At 39.8% G+C, this 24,256-nt stretch overlaps 1 protein-coding gene across 1 annotated transcript in view; it reads right to left on the bottom strand.

Annotated features, from left to right (window-relative positions):
* The window catches only part of TSHZ2 (teashirt zinc finger homeobox 2), a 220,323-nt gene that overhangs the window by 63,930 nt on the left and 132,137 nt on the right, over positions 1-24,256 (bottom strand). The window contains exon 2 of the mRNA XM_084296558.1: positions 15,806-18,884. Within this exon, the coding sequence (XP_084152684.1) occupies positions 15,814-18,884 (3,071 nt within the window). The 3' untranslated portion in view covers positions 15,806-15,813. The remainder of the gene's footprint in view (positions 1-15,805; positions 18,885-24,256) is intronic.

Below are 24,256 nucleotides of genomic sequence, written 5' to 3'. Positions count from 1 at the left end.
TAGTGGATGTGTAACAGAAAATACACTTAAAATTCAAGCTCTTTGTATTGCAATACAAGATCTTTGCCTTAGAAGTAGAAAACATGAGGACTCACTGAAGCTAAGGTTAATGGGAATGCAATTACTGCTAATAGAGTTTTCTGAATATGAAACTTGTGCTGATGCATCCACTATTTAGAAATAATAGGAAAGGCAATGGATGACTTTTCAAAAATTAAAACAAGTTTAAGAAAAATCAATAATTATTCCCTATTATTTTTCCTTTAAACAATCCAGATAATAGAAATCACAGACTTGAATAGGATGCCTAAAGTTAATGGCATTATTGGATTGAGAAAAAAGGAAGAGTGATCAAGAGTTTGACCCATTTACTAAAAAGTTCAAATGTAGAAACTCATTGTTCTACTAGCTCTAATTTTGTAAGTTCAAGACAAATCTCAAGCCATGTTTGGATGTTAAATGTAGTCATAAACAGAGACTAAGAGTAATTTATAAACATTTTTATTATATGAGAAATAGTTGCTATTTTAGAGACATGTAAATAATATGATGTCTTTCATAAAAGTTTTAGAAGGAGTTTTATTTTCCAGCTCATAAACCAAAAATAAAACACTTTAAGTGATTGACTTTCCTTTAAGTCCTTGAGCCTGATTTGATAACACTACTGGTAAAGTCTAGTAAAACTCCTGGAATAATTCCCGGTGTTTTGAACAGGACCAGACATTATCTGTACTGTTTTTCATTATTATTGCTGTTTTACTGTAAAAACCTGGGTAGATCATCACAACATTGCCCCCAGTTGCATAAATATGAAAAGATTTAAAAGAGCAGCTGTTCTCCAAGGGGTGGGAAGAACCTTGCTTCATTTGCTTTCTAAAAAGTTTGAAAACCTTGAAGTCCCATAAGAACAAAAGATCAGCAGATGCTTTTCCTGCTCCGGTAGAGTTCCACCTCAAGTTTTCCAAAAGCATTGAATTGTGTCTGGGTAAAGAAAAAAAATAAATTCTGAATAGAAGTAATGAAAAAAACGCTCTTGTTTCTATTTGTTTAAATGGTTCCCAGGGTGATGGAGCCTTCCCCAGGTGGCCGATGAGCTGAGCCCTCACCCTGGGGGTGCTGCAGGGCAGAGGCTGTGAGACGGGCAGGCACTGGGTATGTGGTGCGTTGGTAACGAGACACTTTTTATGGTTTTATCACTTCCATCACTTTTTGTTCTTTCCGCTGAGGTTTCATTTTTTTTTTCTTCTTTATTTCCCAGGAAGCTTACTGGCAGCGTGTGCTGTAAGTGGTGCCCTGACTATGCAGCATCACGCAGAAAGGGTGGAAGAGCTGGGCAATCATGTGGGAAGTTCCTTCGGAAACTCAACTACCTCCTAGAGCAGCTGCGTTTTTCTTCAGTTTTTTGTTTAATCTCTAGGTACAGCCGTTGCCGACTTATATGCAAAACTGCTAAAGGACTGCTTGCCATGTCTGAGTACGGCACCACACAATGGGCTGGGAATGCCTGAGATCATTTCCTTCCCTGCCTTTCATATCGCTGAACTGAAACCATCACTCGTGTCAAAAGCAAGGACTGCAGATGAAAGGCCAGTGCATTAAGACAGAACATAATTGTCAGTCTCTGAGTTTCTGACATTAATCGTTTTACTTAAAGAAGGCAGAGGAATGTTCTTCTGTCCCCCCCACCTCAGTTGACAACACAGAGGAGAAAGTATGGATAAAAATTAAAAAAATAAATAATGACTCAAAATTTTTGCTAATTAAAAGTAATGTGTTTTCCCATTTTTTGGCAATTTGATAACACAAAACACTTACTTGGGGGCCACAGGGGGAAACAAACTGAGACGGATAAAAAATGTTTTGTGTTCATCCAAGCAAGACTATGTTAATGCACATTATCCCATTAATGCACATCAACATCGGGAATAAGCGCGCCAATGCAAGCAAGAAGCATACACTTATCATCATTTGATAACATGTTTAATGACAGATTGACGGTTGATTTGCAAATGTGAACTGGCATCAATGTTGCTAACTTCAGCTTCTGCCGCCTCCTCTGCTATGCCAGCATATTTATGTGCATAATTTGATTTCGCAGCCACACTGTTAGTACATTTTTAATATTAACTATGCAAGAACAGACAGCCGAACTTAAGTTGCACTGATGGTTTGAGTTCATTAGATTGAAAAAGATGGGCAATGATGACAAAGATGGAGATGGCAGTGCAACATCAAAGAGGCAACACTTAACAAACACACTCCATTTTGAACAAACCGAACTAACACATTTCATGTTGTCGGCTGCAGCAGAGCCCTTATGTACAACAGTAAGAAAAAAAATATGCTTCTGCCCTGGGCATACTGACAGCAACTCTACAAGAAGCTTAGCAGGCTCCTGGACACACAGTTGTAAGATATTTCACTCCTCTATTGTAGGTAAAGGGGTTGATTCTGGGCTGATGTCAGAGCGACAACAGTGTAATTCAGTGGACCTGCAGCAGAATTGCTCCTGATTTACATCAGTCCAGGGGAGAGTGCCTGCCTCTTCCCACTCTCCTTCCCTAGTTTGTTCTTCACAGCTGCGATTCTTTATGACAAATAATAAAAAGATTTTGCTGAGAGTTCAGCTCTTGCACGCATGATGCACGGAGCAGAACTGCAAGTTCAGACACCCTGGGGCCTAACGCTGTGAGGTGTGTGATGTCCTTCCTCTGTCCCCAGAGCCCAGCACCAGCAGGACTGGCTCCTGGTGACTTCCCCTTCTTTGGTGATTCTGGGCAATTCTATTTTGCTCTGAAGGGAACATGTACCAATGAGCTAGGAAGAGAATATTTCATCCTCTGCTCACATTAATGTCTGGGCATATACTGCATCTAGTATTAATTTGCTTGTTGTGCTGCAATATATAATAAATTTGAGGCAGTAGCTTTATGGTGCAAGTTGTAATTTTAAATTTTATGATACAAACTGACCATCTGCAGGAATCTGACCATATAACCTATGCCATTCTGTGTAGACTGTAATGTTAGTACCTCTGAATCACGGTGCAGCTATGATTTAGACACACAATTAGATAGACCAGGTCCTCAACAATTCTCAGCTGTCTGAATTACTGCTGAACAGCCTAATAAATATATAACACAGAGGCTGTTCAGAAAAGCTTTTAAGAATGTCCTGAAGTTTGCCTCTAATCAGCAAAGCACCTACTGCAATTACTGCTGCTTGGAGCCTGGTCCTGCAGCAGAAGCCCGTTGTGCTTGGCACTGCACAAAGAGAGCAAACACCTGCTGCTTGGGGACCACCACTTGGGAGCTCACTGTGTGGGACAGGCCATCATCGACAAGGGAGCTGTGAAGGACAGGGGAATGGGCAGAGGAATTGGTGTTTTTGCTGAGGAACAATTCAATAGGTTAAACTAGTAACTATCTTAAGAGGAGGACTGCAAAACTCTTTGGTACCCACGTAAGACATCAGCTACTGGGTTTAGTCATGGACACACTGCACCAATTTGTCAAGATGGGAAACTGAGTCAGGGAGCTGCAAAGGACCTTGCAGCGTTTGGGTGGCTGCCCTCAGCTGGCAGCAGCAGGGCTGGGGACTCGAGTGCCCTGCTCTTGGTGGCAGCTCCTGAGCGAATCCCTCCTGCCAGGGCACTGACCTGCCCTAGCTGTAAAGGCTGCTTTCCCTATTGTCAGCTATGGAAAAACAAACAAACGAACAAACAACAACAACAACAACAACAAAAAACACACCCTAAATCTCTAACTTTGCTAAAATCTCTTTGTGGAGGTCTGATCTTTTTTTAAGAAGAGACCTGCATTGCAGGGAGAGCTAATCCTGAGCCCCTGCTGCATTCGGTTCAGGCAGTATATTTAGCAGCTGTGGTGGCTGGCACTGCACAGATGAAGGTTTGTGACACCCAGAACTGAAAATCTATGAAAAGTAGGCAGCAACAAATGTCCTGGGAGACCTCTGGCATGTTAGGTTGAAACACATAAACCCTTTTTTTTTTTTTTAAATCTACTCATGTATTAGGGTCCCAAAACCAGTGGCAAACAGAAGACTGCACTATGCAAGGTGCCACACAGAATTAAAGATGATCTCTCTCTTAAAAAGAAAATGACAATTTTCCAGTGATGCAGGCAGCTTTTGCTTAACAAACTGAAAACACAAGAGACTGTGGAAGCTTTCTTAAAAGTTTGGGAACAACTAACTAACTAACTAACTAACTAACTAAAAGAAATGCCAGCAGAGATAAATGCAAGGAGCAGGCCATGCTCGGTTAGAAGCTTGGGCTCATTTTGTTTTCTTTTAAGATAGCTCTGTACCATCAGTGAGCTGCTCAGCAAGGTAGAGCAGCAGCAGTGTTTCCTGCCAGTGAGCTGAGCAGCAGAGAAGGAGCAGGTCAGCCTGAACCCCGCAGCCTTGATGATTGCTCTGTTAACAGCCTTGTGCTGCCTCCGCCTTACCTGGGCTTTAGTTCCAGTTAGAAATAAAAACATATCCCAGGGAGAGTGAGCTGTGGTCACTGCTCACTCATGTTTCCTGCTGGAGGATGGGAATGCGGAGAGGAAAGGAGGGCTGTTTCCAGGCTCTGAAATAACTCTCCCCTACCTCAGCCCTGCCCTGGGGCAATCAGCAGCATGCTAGGTGCATCGCAGGGGTGTGGGGAGTATCTTCCAGCTCTGTATTTGCCCTTCAAATTGACTGAGCTCGTGCTGTGACCATGCACTTATAACGTTGGTTGTGGAGAGCTCCAGAAAACAGGAGTCCTCAGCACACGGCTGGAAGAACCATTAGTTTTCCCAAGTCACAATTATCTCTGCTACTGCGCTTGTGTCCTCTTTCCTGTCTCAATTTAAGTAAGTTACATTTCTCCCACTCTTATTACTGAGTAGATGCAGATGCCACTTTGTTCTATGTGATTTATAGCCAGTAGCTAATGTTCAGTTATAATTCCCCAGTTTAGACATGAAAAATAGCCTGTAATGCTCAACACAAGGGCCTCTCAACAATGATATATAATTTAAAAATTAACATGAGGACAGAGGAGACACAGGATTTTGAACTAGGGACTCTCTCATTCAAAGGTTAAATCTCTACAAGGTGAGCTAAAGGAATTAGTTGAGTTATTAAGTAGATGCCTCTTATATTTTCCCAGTACATTAGCTGTTGCAGTCTTTTCCAGTTCAGCTGTGCTCAGCCCCAGCGTGTTCAAAGTGCAAATGCTCATGGCACTGCATTCACACATTTGCTTTTTTTCAATGTCAAACAAACTGGAGCTTTTCAGAGCCAAAGGTCAAAGTGGAGGGCCCTTAAGAAAATCTCTTGGGAAATTATGTGATTGTTCTTATGTCTTTATTGTATATAAAATCAGGCTTCGTACATGGCTCGCCCTTCCCAAGCATCTTAAAACTATAAATGAGTCATGACTCATTCCTGCAACACCTAAGTTATATAAGTGGTCTTGTTAATTTACTGGAATATCTTGCATAACTAATCATTTCCAGGATCAAACTCTGAAGCCTCTGAAACCTCTGAACTGGTAAAGAGCTCCTTTAGAAATATAGAGAAGTTAAATCTTAGCCTTGCACAATGAGTCAAAAACAGATCAAGGGACAGAACCTGCATCATCAGACTCACTCTGCCAAATGCATGCCATAAAAGCCCTCTTTTGTCAAAGCCCAGCAACTCAGAAAACATGGAGGGAAGTGAGGGAGAGAGGAGAAGGAGAAGAGCTTGTCTATGAAGAGGTTTTGGAGGTAGCATTCCCTTCTTTATTTTTTGTTCACAGTAATAAGATGTAGCTCATCTCTTAGGTGTCTCCTGCTGCACTCTGTTTAACCCTGTCTCACTCCAGCTCCAATATTACATTTATGGATTACAAATTTATTGACATTTGACATTTGCATCAGCTTTCACTTGATCAACAGGAGCTTCAGCTGCCAAAGGGAATTATTGTGGAAGATTTCAACAGCCATGGGAATGCCAAAAAGGTCATTAAATCATATCGGAAAAACAATGTGTTCATAGCATTCATACATTTAGTCTTGCCAGTAAATCTTCTGGTTGATGCTTGGACCACCTACTGATGATACTCAAAGAGAAGGAGAAACAGGGAGAATCGAAGAGATGAATTAAATTAAAACCAAATGACATGAAGCCTGGCACAGTGGGATCTTTAATTTTCTACTCTATGAATCCAGAATAAGGAAAAACCAAAACAAAGCACAGTGGCTTGACTTTATCTAAGTTAATTCCCTCATATAGGCAGGGCTTAACTAAATAATCCTGAGTAATGTGTGCACCCCACATTATTGCATGCAATATGTGGGAGGTGCAGGATTCAGAAAACATATGGCACATGGAAAACAAATGACAGGGTGTGCTTTTACACTCTTTTTGGCTATACTTATCACTTTTGTTGATATTTTTTTAAAGACATGAAATATGAGTATAGGAACTTTCACACTAATCTCTTTGGAAAAATACTGAGAATTATTATTTTTTATGCGTTTGTGATTTATAGAAGAAGGACACATAATTCCTGGGAGCACAGACAATGTTTTAAAAAAACACTGATCAAATAAACAGAATTACATCCCCCATCCTATTCTCCCTGCATGACAAACCTGGGTCTTGCATCATAAAAAAACAAGGCCAACAGATTAGGGCTCCATAGGATTATGAAGGGAAGTGAATTACTGAACTGGAAGCCCACCCACAGCCTATCTGTCTGTGTATGCCTATTCCAGGGGTGAGATTTGCTGAGGACTGAATCCCATGCAGCCATTTGCCACTGAGCTGAGTGAGCATAAAGAAAGTATTAAGCTTTGCCCTTCTCCAATGGAAGAGCAGCATGTCCAGTTTACATGAAAGTGGCAAAAACTGGCCATAGTACTGTTATATCCCAGAGGAACACTTCTTCTGGGATGTCCCTTGGGATGTAGATCAATAGGTGGGTAAAAGGCAACATCAATCTTCTTAATGGCCCTATAAAGTAATTTGGTGGCCATGAGGACTCAGTCCCTATAGGAATCAGTGCCTCAGAAATCCAGTTGGCATTGTGCAGCCACTGTTGTGTTTGGAGCAGTGCTGCGGCGTGTGGCTAGGAGGTGACTGCACAGAGATTGCTTGGAGAGGGCAAATACAGGGCACTGGGCAGGCAGCTGTTTCCAAACCTTGGCTTGAAACAAGGGAGAGAAATGGAGAGATGGAGATGTGTGATGGAGGTATCTGCTGGCAGCTGTGCGCTACACCGGGATATTGGTTCTACATATCAAGATACATAATTTCAGGTAATTGGTGTGGTTTTTGGTATAAACTTGGGGGTCTTTAGAAATAGGGAGTGTTTGGGAGTTTTCATTAAATGACCACATGAAAACAATAATTTCACATTTTGGATTTGAACAGTTCTACTACAGGAGAAGGGGAAAACACTTTTGTCTGTGTACTTAGTATTTTGGAGGTTTAGAAAAGCTGAGCACAAACCCAGAAGGGGTCTCAGTAACATTATCCATGAGCAATAGAACAAGCAGTTTTGCCTCCTCTGAATTACTGGTCCATGCTAATATGAAGTCTGCAGTGAGACTGGAAGTCTTCCTCTGTGTACAGCTGAGAGAGAAATCTGATCCCCAGCTTGCTGGTTGAGGGTGGTGGTTTTATCCCATCATGGGAAATTCTCATGGAAAGCAAAATGGAGAAAAGAAAGGCCCCGTTAGATCTGGGGGCCTGATGCCACTTCTAAAGTCTAGGTGTGATTTCTTCCTTGCCTGTGCTTAGCTAGGTGCAAAGAACAACCACACAAACTCAGCACCACTCTGTCTGCCAAGGGCTGGTGTCCCCTGCTTCCTGCTTTGCAAGGGGGCACCTCTAGAGCTCATCCCAAGAGGCCTCAGAGTTGTGCCCAAGTTTCCGCAGTGATCAAGAAGATCTCATGTGCTCTGCAGCTCTGGAAGCAGGGGAGCAAAATCTCCTCTGGCCAAAGAAGTCCCTGAACTGCAAAACTGGAGGCTGGGAGAGTCCTTTATGGATGGAAAAGGGTGGGCCTTTGACCCAGCCCTGTATGGCTATTCTGATGTTCTTCCTCACTCCTATTCAGCTTTAAGAGAGGAGACAAAATGTCATAAAGAAAGTCTTAGCGGTGTTCAGTTGTCGCACGCCTCCTGATACAAAGGACTGTGCATGCTTAGGGCTAGGGAATAGAACGTGAGAACCAAGCGAAGGCAGTTCTTCACTTATAGCTGGAGGCTATGAGCTCGATGGCACAGAAGCTCAGGCTGCTACTGGTGCGGGGAGAGGCTGTGCCACTGGGGAAGGGGGAGGCTCCCTCCAGCACCTCAGCTTTTGGAGCCTGAGGGACTACATGGCACAAGCAGCAGAACCTGACCTTGGCCTTCACCAGACTGTGCAGATAACTGCTGGGAAAGGCAGGAGAAGTAGGATCACATGGAGGTCATGGCCTTACTGATCTCTTTTTTTCGGGTGAGCTTGAAGGCTTAAGTGTTTTGGTTCTCCAGTGCATCCCGAACCCACCATTTTCATCCCCTCCTGGAGCTCTTGGGTGGCTGTGTGAATCACAGATGGGCCTGGCAGGAGAAAGGGAAACCAGAGGATGCTGAGAATGCTCTGGCAAACCACATCCTCGCCTTTCTCTTCCTGGCCTGATTTGATGCCTTGCAGCTGCTACTGCATGCACAGGGTTTCAATGCCAGGTCGCTCAATAATAAATCAGAAAGAAACTGCTGGGGTAAGGGGTCATGGGGATTCTGAACATCTCATTCACTCCGAGGCTTGTGATCCTCTGCAGTACAGGCTTCCCAAAGGACAAACTCCTCTGTACCCACTCTGCTGTAGCAAAGCACTGAGCAAATGGTCTTTGCTGGGCTGAGCAGGCGAGGGGAGGCAGCAGCTGCCAGCGCACTCCGTCGCTTGATCTGACGCAGTTGCTCAAGGAGGTGGAGTGGAGGGAGCAACCACATGAAAACCACTCCAGCCACTTCTCCTTTCCCTTCAAAAATGTCATTTTGGCACCCTCCACTCTCTATAACAATGTTTATCATTGTTCTTCGATTGTCTAGGACAATAAATGGTTAGAAATGAGCATATATCACCAGGAAATCTCTGCCTGCCCCTTCCCCCAAGCAGTGTCATAAAAACGTACAAATTCACATTAATAATGAAGTGCATTTCCCCGAGAAGCCACTGTGTATCTCAGGGAGAGCAGGCAAGGTGGCAGTTGCTGCAGAGTTTCCTATTAAAGAGCAGAGCAAATACTCATAAATCTGATGAGGGGCCAAAGCACATGTTAGGGCTGTCTCCCTCTTAATGGAACCTTTTCTGAAATGAAAAAAATATATATCTCGATACATTCAGGGTATTCATTAGACATGACAACCTCCTCCACTCCCCCATCCTTCCCTCCCCCACTCCTGCATGTGCTGACCCCTGGCAGAAGAGCTGGCGCTGAGTGCTGCCAGGGAGGGATTTTGGAGGGGAGGAGGAATTGTTTTGTTTTAATAAAGGGAATGTGTAAATTTCCTACAAGGAACAAGTCCCCTCTTTCCCCCATCTCCCTCCTTTCCTCCACCCCAGCAAGCTGCCAGCATACCCTCTGTTTCTGCCCCCCTCTTGGTCTCTGCTGTGCCTCTCATCCTTCCCATGTGTCCAGAACCAATAGAGCCAATGCTGTGCCCCAAAGCAGGACCCCTCTTGTAGAACTGAGCATAGGGAACCTTTCCTGCCATCTCCCACCTTCCAGGGATCAGTCAATTCATTCTCTCAGGATGCACAAACCTTCAGACCTGGGAAGGTGGCAGGATGGAGTCTCAGTCCCCTCAGTTCTCCAGGGGCCGTGGTTTTGCTACCTGGTGCAGTGACTTGATGTTAGAGTCCTTATCACAGGCTGGAAACCCAGGATCTGCTGCCCCTTTCCCGAAGGCAAGATGAAAAACACCGTCACAATTAAGAAATAAGCTCTGTGCTGTGTGTGGCTTCTTCTACCTCATTTCTCTTCTTGCAGAAAGGGTCCTGAGTGGCATCTGTGCTGGTGTAAATCCTGCATGACTTCATTGCTCTACAAAAACTAGTGCAAAGGCCAGACCTTTCCCCATCAATGGACCCTGCCTAGATGCGCAAACAGACCCAGCTCTGAACCCAGGAGAGAAAGAATAAGGCCTGAAGAATACAGCTTAATAATCATGAATTATCTGCTCATTATCCCAATAAATAGTGAAAAATCTCTTCCTCCTTTCCTCCTCCCATGAAGTCATATCTATAATTTTCCTCATTTTCCATCTGTGCTCCATCATATTTGCACAGGGTGATCATCCTGCTAAATTGCATTATTTTTATTGAAAGGTGCTTTTGAGGGCTGGATGCTGCTCATGTCTTTTCCTTTTGTTATTGATCTTTGCTACTTGGTTGCTGAAGTGTAAAATGTATAAGACTCAAATACTCTCCCTTTGAAATTTCACTGGGTGAAAATGTTATGCTATAGATTATGAAGGCTGTAGCATTTAATAATATCAGATGCAGCGAGGAGAAGGTATGATTTTGATATCCTTATGAATAGTGAATACTTGAAGAGGTAGGTGCTATTCAAGGTTAGTTAAGGTCTGGTCAAAATGCTTAAAAGTTGCTTTTTCTTTGTGAATTGAAGAATTCCTGCCATTTGGGGGCAGGAACTGTCATTTGCAGTATGCTCATACAGAACCTAGAAACAGTATCGGTTGACCTAATGCAATGTTAAATAATACTGATCTTAATGGTAACCTGTAGTATTCATAAAAAGCAAGTAAATCTGCACTGATATATCTGTGCTGATGTCCTCTGATCTGGCCTGACCCTGCTCTGAGGGAAGCCAAGAACACACTATTACAGGTTTTGCAAGGGCTAGTGCTAGATTGAAGAAACTTTATCCAGGCAAAGTTTGAAGGTTTGAAAATGTTAACTTGAAAACGTTGTGATCTAGTGTTTTGGGGAAACCGTGAGAAATTTCAAAAGACGAGAAATTTCAAAGGATGAGGGGACTGAGGCTTCACTGGAACACAACTATTTTGAGGGAGGAGTGATGACTTGGAGGTAGGACTCTGAGGACGGGCTCTGCATCTCTCCTCCACCACAGAGGAAAGGCCAACTTGTTCCTTTTCCTAGTGTACTGCCTCATCATTTCCCTTTTCTGGTGCTCAGCAATTTTACCCACTTTATCCCAACAAAAGTTTTAAAATGGGATGTCCATGCAGAATATTTTTTTTTCCATTGTCCCATTCAAACCAGGTAATCAAGGCTTTCTTTGTGGTGAACCCTCTCTTTCTGGCTGATGACAAGGTGAGCAGAACCCTTGAGCAGTTTCGTTGGTAAATTCTGCTTACAATGTCATGGTGGACATAACTGCAGTCCCAGCATGTTTGATTCTTCTAAGAGGGTCTCAGTTTTTAATGTTTGCTACTAAGAAGAAGTGAAACATGAAGAGCAAGCTAAATTCTCTAAAATATAGTTTTGGACAACTAATTCATGCAATTGGCTTTGCCTATGTACCACCAATATTGGCTAATAGCAGAATGTGATGTTCAGAGCAGCTCCTACTGTTTCAGAAGAGATGAGAAGATAAAATCCACAGACAAAAAAAATCTTCTATTTTGGTATACTTAACACATACAGTTATCTACGTGTCCTATATATCATTTAACAAATTGCTTTGCAATTCTTACAGGGCGTGGTATAATGACTGATTTAAAATCACTGCATTGCTTAAACTGCATTGTTCTTCATCAAGTTGAGTCATTTTTATGTGAAGTGTCAAGCTCTCTAACAAATAACTGCTGCCAGACAAATCAAGTTCCTCATCTTAAAGCTACGGCTAAATAGTTTATAGCTTTAATCTGCTCACTGAGGTGTGCAGTCTATGACAGTAATTATAAATGCAAGGAGAAATTATAGCTGAATGCTTTAACTGCATTAGGAGCCATTTGATGAACAATCATGATTGCCTGCTCATTTTCAACAATAGAGGGCAAGTTAGTGTCAGTGCATTAGAGGATTTTCAGTTCTGCTCTGCTCTTTCTTCCATTTACCACAGAATGTCAGTTGTCTCCTATAAAGTAGAAAAAAAAGCACTGTAGAAGCTTTAAACTTGATGGTTAAAAAAAGACAAAGGAGGAAACAGAGAGAAAAACTGTTTATCATTATGACTCATTTTTTTGTTTTGCAGCAGCCTTACTTTCAAATTAGTTCATTTCAGGTAGCTGTTTGTTTACTTATCAGGGTCTTTTAAAAAAGAAATCTCTCCAATCAAGTTGGTAAATTTAACTCTATGGAGACTTATTTCTATAAAAAGTCATAGATAAGACCAGAGAGAGCCTCGGTTACTGACCAGTTTCTAGCCAACCCCATCACCTGAATTTAAAGTGAGAAATAAAATTTTGCATTGCCTTTTCTTCTTGGATCAAGTTAAAAATTCTAGTTCAAATTAAAATAAATAAATAAATAAATAATATTAATAATAATAATAAATGCTCTTCAAAGGTCTTAGTCAACAAACAAATTAAATCTGATTAAAGCCATGCTCCCTAATGTTCATGGGTTGTCTTTGAAGAATAGCAATAAAACAGTTTTGTAGCAGGTTAAATGAATGAGTATAGAGACATCTGATTGTTGCATATTACACATGATTTTACATTATATTACTAAGCCCATATCAGTTAAAGGAATTCAAGAAAACACCAAAGATGAATATAAAACAGACATGTATGTCTTTACATTTAAGAAGAATTTATAGTGAATTTCTTATAAACAGGCTCACAGAGGTCTTAGAAATAAAACCATATACATAACACGTTTTTCTACAGTACTATCACCGATTATTCATTCATATTTTAACGATAGTCAACATTTTAAAATAACTTTTAATAGTATATTTCATTAAAATATATAAAGTAGTTAAAGTATTTCTCTACTGAGTACACTTTCTACTGTTTTATTTCCATTTATTTCCATATATTTTCTCTACTTTTATTTCTATTCAACTACAGTATTGCCTAGAAGTGAATGCAGATGCATGTGTACATTTTAAGAATTTCAGTATGCTTTATATTTCTTGTTTCTAAATACTGTGCTCTTCTCTATGTTTTTATTCAAATGCATACTGAATCCTAAAATACATGGTATGAATAAGTAAACCCCGAAAATCTCTGTTATTTGATTTAGTCTCCTTGTAGATCTCAGGAAGAAACCATATGAATAAACTCTGGCCTCCACACTTTTAACATAGTCAGAACTTAGGTAGGCTTACAGCTCCAAAACTGTAATAAAATCTTTACAATGCTATCCAAAATACCCCATCATTTCATACAATTTGTGCTATCATGCATACCAACTAAAATTATAGTTCCAGATAACAGTGCTATCACTCTGTCATTGCAATTTAAATATATTTTTTCAAAGGTAAGATACAACCTGCATCTTGATATAAATTAGAAATGGATGAGTATTAAAAGGACAGCAATTTCTGGGTACCCAAAGGCAGGAAGGACAGTACCTTATTTATGTAGTCACATATCACCTGAATAATACCCGTGATGTGTCTGTGGAGGTTATTACAATGCAGAAACCATTTTTTTCCCTCTGAGATTTTTTTTTCTTTGTACTTCTTCCCCAAATCCTGAGGAATAGTAACATGTTTATAAAGGTGGGTGTTTGGTTTGCCTCTTCATAATAACATGGTGCTTTTAAGACCAAATCTGAAACATTTGTCAGGTATTAAGCCATGAATATGCCAAAATAGCTGTTTTATTAATATGTTTGGCAGATAGCTTTTGTTTGATAGTACCCAAATTATTGGTTTGCTCTGATATCTCTTGTGTGAAAACTATGAATGTCAAAGTCTTAATAATCGTTAACTGGTGAGGAAGGAAATGAAATATGGTACATTTTTCCCAACCAATCTCTTGCAATTTTCTGATATTTTGGCAGGTATATTGATTTGGAAGGATTATAGAATGGTTAGGCAGAAAATCAGTTATTATCAGACAAACAAGGAACATTTATTTTCTGTTTTTGTACTAGATTCTAATGTTGGGTTAAAAATGCCAAAATGGACATTTAAGGATATTAGCATTATTGAGAAAATAAACTCCCTTTGAGTTAAACTGTATTTTGCTGGCTAAAATACGCAGAAGGGATAAATCCAGTCATAGACAGACAGTACATACAAGATGTATGCAAAACTTAAATCTTACTGCACTTGAATACTGACGTTATACTCTATAGTAATAGCTTATATTACCCATCCCAAAGTAACCCTTTGATTAGTGGTTTAAATTATTCAAAAGTAGTCTTTTTATCGAAGCTTAAGTGATGCATAGTCCTTGTGCTGGCTTTGTACACCAAAAGTGTTTTTTAAAGCTTCCTGAATATTTGCAGCAAACAAATGTGAAATCTTCACACAAACGGGTATTCATCCTCAAAGTGCTTGCACCCTCAATTAGCCAGAGAATAGCCACAATAGCAGCTGGCGTAAGTGACAATTCACAACACATCTTTAATTTTGACTGTCTGATGAATTCATTTTCCAAATGTTATCTAAGTAATGAACATGTTGGAGAAAATCTGAATCTGCACATGATTATTCTGCAAACAGAAGCAGTGCCTGAGTTTGCTGGTGAAATTGCTGGGAATGACTAACAGAGCCTTGCTGGAAATAAACGTGTTAGAACAGAAAACTTCTATTTGGACTTTTAGTTGATGTCTGCATATTTATTTAAATCAAGAAGATTCAAGTTTGTGAATCAAGCAAAATTAAAAATGCAAAAATTGTGTGTAATCTGAATATTACATTACATATTATAAACATTGATTGTGGCAGTACTTTGTTTGGTGTATCTTTCAGCAAAAAAAATAAAATAAAAAATACCAACAGTAATGTAAAAGTATCCTATTAACAGGTCTTTGAAATATTAACCTTGTAAAAAAATCTAGCAGTTTCCTCAATTAAGCATCAACCCCCTCCCTCCCAGGTTATACGAAATTTTGCACTGAAGTCAGTGATGTTCCAGGATTGACATGCCCACCAACATGAAACAAAATATAATCACACATCTTCAGGATTAAAAAAGGAATGAGCAGAGACATGATGGAGAGAAAGGTTAAACTGATGCTACAAAAAAGGCCACTCACAATAGTAAATGTTTAAGTAAGTGTAAAATATTAAAATATTTTACAAAACTGAATATCCAAATATTATTGAAAGAATAACCAAACTTCTGGACATAAACTTTTCAATTATTAGTAGATTCTTCAGGTTGGGTTTGAGTGTGTGAGGAACTTGGACTATTTATTATTTTGCTAATTTGACATTTGAATTGTCTTCTTTTCCCCCATCAAAATCAGATTTACAGGTGTGTTAGCACTGAAGGTTGTAATCTTTTGGTTTTCAGTGCGCTTTTTTTTTTTTCTTTTTTTTTTTCCATTCTCATTGTAAAAGAGTAGCATTTAGTTGTTGCATTCCACACTGAAGTGCATAGGATGTGAAAACTATTAATTCTTAGAAACAGAAAGAGAGTGAGAACTGGGAAAACAGCTATTTTGAAAATAAGAAGCAACTTTTCTGTATGGGGCAATGTAGTTCTGCATTTATCAAGCTCTCTTCCTGAAAACATTATAAAATGAATGTGTACATGCAATTAGATTAATGAAGCAGCAGTACATTATGCATTTTATAGTGTTTTCCTACATTTCATAAAGTACGAATGTTTTAAGAGGCCTCCTCACAAGGATGAAATCAAAACTCGCTATAGAGCATGCATACCTTAAGAGTTATTCTTCATCCACTTCTGCTACAAATTGTGAATGGTGTTCTGGTGACTTGCTGTGTGTTTTGCTTAGATGAAGTTTTACTGCATGTTTGCTCGCAAATGTCCGACAGCACAACTTACATTTGAACTTAGAGTCTGTGTCCTCTTCTCCAGCTATTGTTTCAGGAGATCTTTGAACTGAAACTCTGGAGATTTCTTGCTCTACCTTGGTTTGCTGCTCCACAGCCAGCCTGTTCATGTCTTTCATTTGGAAACCTAGATGAGATTCTAAGTGGCTAATGTAAGTAGATGGGGTTCGAAATTGAGATGCACAGTCGCTGCAATAAAAGACTGGATGCCCTTTGTCCATGTTTTTCAAAAACTTTGTTCCTCCGGTTTTCCTAAGTTGGTACTTGACGTTTGCCAACCAATGGCTGATGGTGGTCATTGACAGTCCGGTAAATTTTGAAATCTGCATACGCTCCTGTGGGCCTAGATCTGATAATAAATATTTACCTTCGGATGTCTGGAAGAGGCTGGAAGCAAATTGAGCCTGCAAAATGAGGAGATGCTGAGGGTTCCAGTTTGACTGTCTGCCCTTCCTTTTATGCAGAGTGGAGACTTCTGTTGAGACATCCTCAAAGCGTCGGACATCTATTTCCAATTTCATAGATGGGATCCTTGAAGATGCAGCAGGTTTTGGTGTAGTAGCTTTGGGAAGAACTTTGACCATGTCAGCAATGTCAGACAGAGCATGTTTTTGAGGTGGAGAAGTACAGGATTGTGCTTGAGCTGACTCAGCTTTCTTGCCTTTAGATTTGGTCAGGTCAATAGGCTGATCATTGTTTTCAAACAAATAGTGCCTGGACACACTTGCAGGCTTTGGTGGGGTTGGAGTAGGAGATAACACTGGCTTCTCCATCATATTTAGATTAGATTTGTGGAACATAGAAATTGTGCTAGAGCTGGGGCTGGAGTTGGATTGGGGCCGTAAAGGCTCTGTGGCTTTGCCCAAGTGATTATTCAGTACTGACTGCAGGGCACTGAGAGGGTTGACACAAGGCAGCTCAGATGAATGGTTGGCAGCAGCACAACCATTGCTAAGAGAAGCTGCTGTTGGTTCCTTGAGGACTGTTTTTTCTTTTCCACTATCTTCTTTAATTTTGTCTTCTTCTTTCAAGGGGCATGGTTCCGTCTTTTTTGGCTCCACAGAGACTTCAGATTTGAGGGGAGGTTCTCTTTCACTCTGACTGAGTGAGGCAGGCTCCGCTTGGATGCCATCTTTAGCATAGTCCTTTTGTACTTCCTCCTTGTCATCAGTTTCTTTCTTCACTTGAGTGCACTGGGCCACATTTGCTGAGATAGGGACCAGAGGCATGACCTTCCACTTTGGAGCTATGGGCCTCAACTTATTGGTGATGGTTGGCCTGATTTGCAGTACTTGGGAACCCACAGGCAAAGATGGCTTAGCTCCCTCTGAGAGCTGATAAGCTGCGTGGATGCTGGGGTATGCACTCCAGCTGGGTGCTCCATTCTGAGCTTTATTGATGGCTGTTGTGACAGTGTTCTCCAAAGACTTTAAAATGTCCCCACCACCCTTTGAACCATCTTCTAAATCTTCTTCTCTGAGGTACTGGTATTTCATTGTGGGATCCAGTGGTTTCTGAAGGGTGTCTTCATAATCTTCAGTTTTTACTGCTTTCTCATCTTTGTTTGCATCATCAGTTTTATCTTTTTTACTTTCTTTTTTTATTTCAGAAGTGGGAGCTATGCATTCTGCAGATGATTTACTGTTTGATTTTGAAACCGGGCTGTCATTGGCTGGTGCTTCAGACAGTGATTGCATTTTTTCCACAGCTAGAGGATCCAGAACAAGTTGCTTTCCTTTCTTTGAAGCTGAACTTGTGACTTTCAAGAAATGGCCAGTAACCATCATGTGGGTCGTGAGCTGCTGCAAGGTGTCATGGGAGCTTCCACACTCCATACACTTCAAAATCTGGGATTTACAGGCCTCAAACTGCCAAGTATAGCTGGCGCCATTCTGGTATCCATAGCGGTTGTTAGATGACAACTGCAGGTTTGCGTTCTTCTGTGGAGAAAAAGAATCTGAGAAAGACCCCGTTGTGGAATCGGGGGAACAAGGCCTGTTAACATCAAACACACGTTTCTTTGCTGGAGTGACCATTTTTGAAGAAATGGTTGGTACCGGCTCCTTCAAAGGCACTTTTTGGTAATGTTTTGTTTTTATCATATGAACGCTCAGATCTTGAAGGGAATCGAAGGAGTCACCACAGAACATACACTTCAGAACTTTTTGTGCATCTTCCTTGTCCATGTCCTGGAAAGCCCTTTTTCGAGGCTTTGAGTAGCTGGTAGGTCTGTGCTTGTCCTTTTTGTGGTTGTCATCTTGGTAGTGACCTGTTTCATTCATATGAACTGTTAGTTCGACCAGCGTGTCATAGGCAGCACTGCACTGCCGGCACCGAAACCTGCTGGCGCCTGTGAAAACAGTTCCACACATTTTGCTGCTCTGCCTGTAGAGCTGGACGGAGCTGAACAGGTTGGGTTTCGAGACAGGTCTGGAAGGTAAATTCTGTTGTAAGCTTTTTGACAGTGCGTCTTGGTGCCAATCAAAATCAGCTTTGTTCCCTCCATTTCTGTTGTCACAACTCCTCTTTTCAGAGTTAGACAACTTGAAACCCAGCCCTAAGCCTGTCCAATAAGAGTCTGACAGTATGTTGGCATAGACCGCTGTCATTTTATCCATGCAGTTGTGTGCTTCATTCTGGGCTTTGGGATGGGTGCTGGTTTTTGGATCCTGTGGCTCTCTAGAGCAAATGCTTTTAATATCTGTCACGTGGTCACTACCATCACTTAATAGTGATTCATTTTCTGCATCCTGGTTAGATATATGACTGACGGGGGAATTTTGGTAACTAAAGTTCCCTTTCTGCTCAGGACCCGCATCGTGTTCCTCATCCGTGCCAGTGTCATTGCTGCCCTGGAGGTGAGCAGTTGAATTGTTGTCATCATCATCTTCTTCCTCCTCCTTTATATCTTCTTCTTCCTTTAAATCTTCCTCTTGGACATAACCTGAAATGTAATGTCAATATATGAAATAACTTGCTAAAGGAGAATGCTACAGTTCAAGATTTCTAGTTTCACTGTGTTTTCTTTACTGGACTTCATTTTAATCTACAACTTTATTGCTTGTTACTTCTGGAAGTGAAAAAAAGCCAAATGATGTCTCTTTTTGTGAAGGTTGCTGCATTTTATTGGCAGATGATCATAATTCTTTATAACTGCCAGAGATTCTGAGTTAATAATTTTCCTGTCATGGGACTATAATTCTAACTGTCCTGTAATGGGACAGTTGGAAAATTCATATGTAAGAATTTAAAGTTTATTCTAAAAGCTTCAATTCTATCAAATTGTTTTTAGCCTCAGTGAAAGGAAGGGTAGAATTGGCAAGAAATAGAAGAAAAATAACTGCCATAATCTTCCTGGTTCATAGAATCATCTAGGTACAGTAATCTTTTGCCATTTGATCACCTAAAAAAAGCACTTTAGAACGTACACAAATAATTTATATGTCAAAATACAACATCTGAAAGCACTAATAGGCTTAAGTGGAACTCTTTTGTTTGTAAAAATAATGTACTGTGTGCCATAAAAGCAAATTGTGCTTTGATAAAAACATGTACATATGTTTCAGGGCAAGAACCCTTGGAAGTTACAGAAGAGTATTTAGATGTGACAGAGGTAGACCAAAGTTAACTGTAAAACTGGAAAAGTAGAATAAATCCAGAATGATTTTCTTTGACAAATGAACTATGTAATTAACTAAAATGAACTTGATAATATAAGAGTTGTAAATTTTTAAATTAATTAAGGATTTTTTTTTCCCCCTGGCCCTACATCAGTAGTACTTCTATTGAAATTATGGGAGATAACCTAGGTAGAAATAGACTGAAGAATCAGAAAAGGGGATCCTTAAGGGTGAACCATCTCCATTGCAGTCACTGTATAAATTCCCATCAATCCATCACAACCAACAATTCACTCCCAGAAGAGATGGAGCAGTAGAACTGGTTCAGACATTTTTTTTCCACAAGATTCTTGAGTAATTTTTTTAACAGCCATTGCAAAGCTGCTACACGCAATGTAAGCAGCTATTGAAACAATTCACTGTTACAGACAGCTACTCATCAAAACCAAGCACTGATTTCAGAAGCACAGGTCTTTGCAGGAGATACTTTGATGTGCTCTTTCAGGTAGGAGCCAACACTGTGGTGCTAACCCTTGGGATTGCACGGCAGGGGTACTTTACTCTGCATGCTGAAGACCTAGCTTTTTGTGTCAGGTAATTTTGTAAAACCACAACTCCAAAACTCCCCAGTTAAAGCTGTCCTTAAAAGTAACAAGGCAAAAATAAAATAAAACTCTACTAGCTGTAATTGTGAGGTAAGACTAAATCATAACGTTAAAAGCTCAGAAAGAACAAGGCAAATGAACCTAAAAGTGTTACTTGTTTAAAATCCAATTCCTTCCCAACTTCTAAGAAAAGCTAATGAATGGCTTTTTGAAACCTGGCTTATTTTGACATGCTGAATTTGATAATCTTGTGCAAATTATATTCTTACAGCAAATCCAAATGGAGGGGCAGAAAAACTAGAAACATTTTTGTTAACATACAGAAGAGGCCTTTCACATTTTTTTCATCTTTCAATTTTCCAACCTACTTGCATTTAAGAAGAACTGGGAATGCATCAGACCCCTTTTAACAAGAGTTTATGGTCAAGCCAAAGAAATGAACCACAATAGTTTCCTGGATTAACCTGCAGCATACAAAGAGGGAAACAATGGCTCTCTCTGTGCTGTACTAAGAGACCCACACAAACCATCTTTCCTACACCATTCCCATAGTTTTAGGACCTGTGCAGATCCCAACAGCTTAGAGCTGGGCTTGACTTACTCCAGGCAGCTTCATGACCAGAGGTATAGGTAGCAGTAGTGGCTAAGAGCAAAGGACCTGGACACCATCTTAACAGGAGGAAATAATGATCATATTTGGGAGGAATGCTATGCACTTCAGGAGATGCTTTCAGCAAAGTAGGTAACATTAAATGTTGTGTTAAATATTAAACCAGTAAGTCTTTTAGCAGTATGTTGGGGTACAGCAAATATTAGTAGCCCCATTTACAGATGATCAGACAGTAAAGACAATACTAAGAGTAAAATATTTATCTCACCACCCTGAATGTCTTCCCTGATAACAAGATAACACTTTCCATGTATCCCTTTCTAAGCTCAAATGTTTTTCAGGGGGACATGGAGAACGGAGGGACATGGAGGCGGCAAAACTCCTGCACGTCACGAGCAGTAACCTTGTTAAACAAGCAGCATGAACTGATGAGCAGGACTGTCATGGTTCTCGCGGTGTTAGAGATACTGCACAGCGTAGGTAGCAGCACTGGCCCCTTGCCAGGATGTATCACAGTGCCAAGCATATTACACCCAGCAAAACAAAAATAAGGAGGGAATTCAATGAAGGAATCAGACAAAACAGACAACAAATAGCATTCACACAGTTTTGGGTCAGTGCAAATTTGATTCTCCATTTCAGCACCAACTCTTTGAATATTATTAACCCATTTTTCACCAGAAGGTTTTTTTTTTTTTTATTTTGGATGATACATAGAGCAGTTCCTTCTCCACCATATCCTTTGTCCTTCTAAATGGATTTAGTAGAAAAAACAGAAGTACCAGACAGCTGCACATCCCCCACAATACAGATAAAATTTTCTGCTTAATTAGGCATTGACATGTTTACTATAACCTTTACAGAAGAGTAACTCGTGCTGAGAAATCCTCTTTTTTTTGTCTGCATAACATTCAGACATAATCTTATGATAGCAGTAAAATAACTTTTTAGAAAGCATTGTCAAAATTTCACAAAATCATCAGTCAGGTCCACTTTAATAACATCTAAGGGTTCTGGGCAGCTTTGAAAGCACATTTCAGTATCCTACTTCTAAGATCATTCCTGTTTATCTAAATGATTTAAGTTGCTGTGGGCATTTTAAGGACAGTGGAGACCTCTTCTGTGCAGAGAACCTAGGGTACAAGAAATGCCTGTCACCTTCCAACAGTGTTTTTTTAGTAAGATTTCATTGCATGTAAAGCTTGATATGAATTAATGTAGCTATTTAACAGAAATAACATTAGTGTAAGTCAACTTTGCATTATTTATTTTATAAGCCTTATATAAAGGGTGTCTTAAGTCTTTACACCCACTTGCTTTAAATGCAGTGTCTGTAATAAGTAGCATAAATTTTGCATGTCATACTGATGTCCATATAATAAATTGTTGAGTGACCTGTTCTCTTCCCACCAGTTCTCCCCCAGGCTTATTCTGACATTCCAAACCTCTGAGTTGATCATATATAGCTGTCTTATGGAAAAAATAAAATAATATATATATATATATGTAAAAGAAATCCAAACTCCGTAACCAGATGAATGCTTCCTCTTTTTCCCATCTGAGAATTTTTCCCACCAATATTAAACAGGCCCAGTCAGAGATGGGAGATGTGCAATGTGCAGTCCCAAAGAAGCAAGGGACTGAAATTTCACCATCTTGAAGCCTGGACAAAGCCCAGGAGCTTCAGAACATAGAATGGAAGCAATTTCTGGCTTCCTAAATGGAAATACAGTATTTGGTTTTAGTGCTGATTGATCCCAAGACAGTGTATGTCAAGATCATGACATAAGTAAGGATAATATTATCGTATGGATAATAACCATAAATACAATTCTCAAATATTTTAACTTTTTTTTTTTTTTTTCTTTTTTTTTTACTTCCCATCATGCCTTTGTGACTGGATTCATCTGGATTCATTGTAACTGAAGCAATCTACTTCTCTAGGACAAGGGGTGCAGTAAACAGCTGATTCTTTATTCTTCAAAAGAGTACATTTTCCTAGATATTTCTGGAATATTTCTACAAAGTATCTAGAAGAAAACAGGTCTAGTCAATACACCTGCATTTTTTTTTTTTAAATTAAGTGTCTAAAAGTCCATCATGTTTACCTTGAAATCTTGACCATACTACATAGGCAGCCCTGAGCCAAGCTCCCAGTGATGTTGAACCCAAAACTGACTTTCAGGCCCTTGTACCCCAGAGTTGCCATAATTTGCACCATGTTATACGTCACTTCTGAACTTAAACTTTAGAGTGTGAACACGTCTTTCTTTTTTAAAGTGTTAAATTTTATTGTTAACTTTTCCACCAGTGGATGTTATTTTCAATCAAATTTGCTCTTTTTCCACATAAAGAAACATTTATATATATATATGTTTCTTTCCAAGACTGGAAAATTTATTTTCTGCCAAGAGAAGGGACAGTGAATCATTGTCCAGAACAACACTGCTAATCCATGTAAAACCCATGCACCATCTGCACTTCTTCATATATATATTCCAGTTTCACTTGAAATAACATCATTAGTAGAGCAATCTCACAGTGCTATAAGGTGATCTTGTTTCCTTCTTGTCTGGCTTCAACTCAAACATCTTTTTGTGTTTGGCAAAAGCTGTTTCTTTCTCTGAAATATTTCATGCAGATAATGGATAATGACCACTTCTCATTCCTTTTTCTCAAAAATGTCTAACTACATTAGCTACTCAAAGACAAATCTTAACCTGGCTCTTTGTAGAAGTTCATTGCCGTAGATTCATCACAGTTTGAAAATCAACTGAAGAGATAAATTGGCAACTGAAGGGGAAAAAAATCCCTACTCAACTGCATAACTCTTATATCAAAGGCATTTTGGAATTTAACAGGACTAAAAGCAATGCAGCAGTCTGGAAATGTGATGGAATTCCATGGAAAGAACTCTCAAAACATGAAATTTGTGATACGAGAGTAAATGATATAATTTTAGAATATTTTAGACTATGTTAAAAATTTCTGCACCAAGGACCTAACTTCCTGATAAGTTCTGCCATATGGAAAGAAAACACAGAGAAAGGTTACCATTCTCACTGTGGAGGGAGCAGAGAGTCTGTCTCTGAATCATGGGTGTCAGAGATGAAATGAGTCTGTCATCTGGTCTAAATGTCCTGGCAGTGTGAGGTTTATTCCTAAAGGCCTGTGCTTCAGCATCCTGAGGAAGGTTTTAGACTTTCCTCAAACCCCAGACAATGTTGAACATGCTCAACTGTCTAGCCTGCTAACTATTTTGGATAATAGGAAATTATTTGCACATTTTGCCTCTATACTTTTTATTACTTTTTATTTATTTATTTTGCTTTTTTTTTTTTTTAGAACATTTTTAGAACTCTGTTTGTAAAATAGTTAAAACAGCTTGTGCATAAATTTGCATCTCTTGCAGAGGAGGAAAAAAAAAAAAAAAAAAAAGATGCACTAGCAGCAACTGCTGGAGGATAGAAACAACCTCTGT

The sequence above is a fragment of the Netta rufina genome (assembly GCF_964035555.1).
Source record: "Netta rufina genome assembly, chromosome: 16".
Taxonomy (NCBI): Eukaryota; Metazoa; Chordata; class Aves; order Anseriformes; family Anatidae; genus Netta; species Netta rufina.
This window is presented reverse-complemented; position numbering and strand designations above follow the sequence as displayed.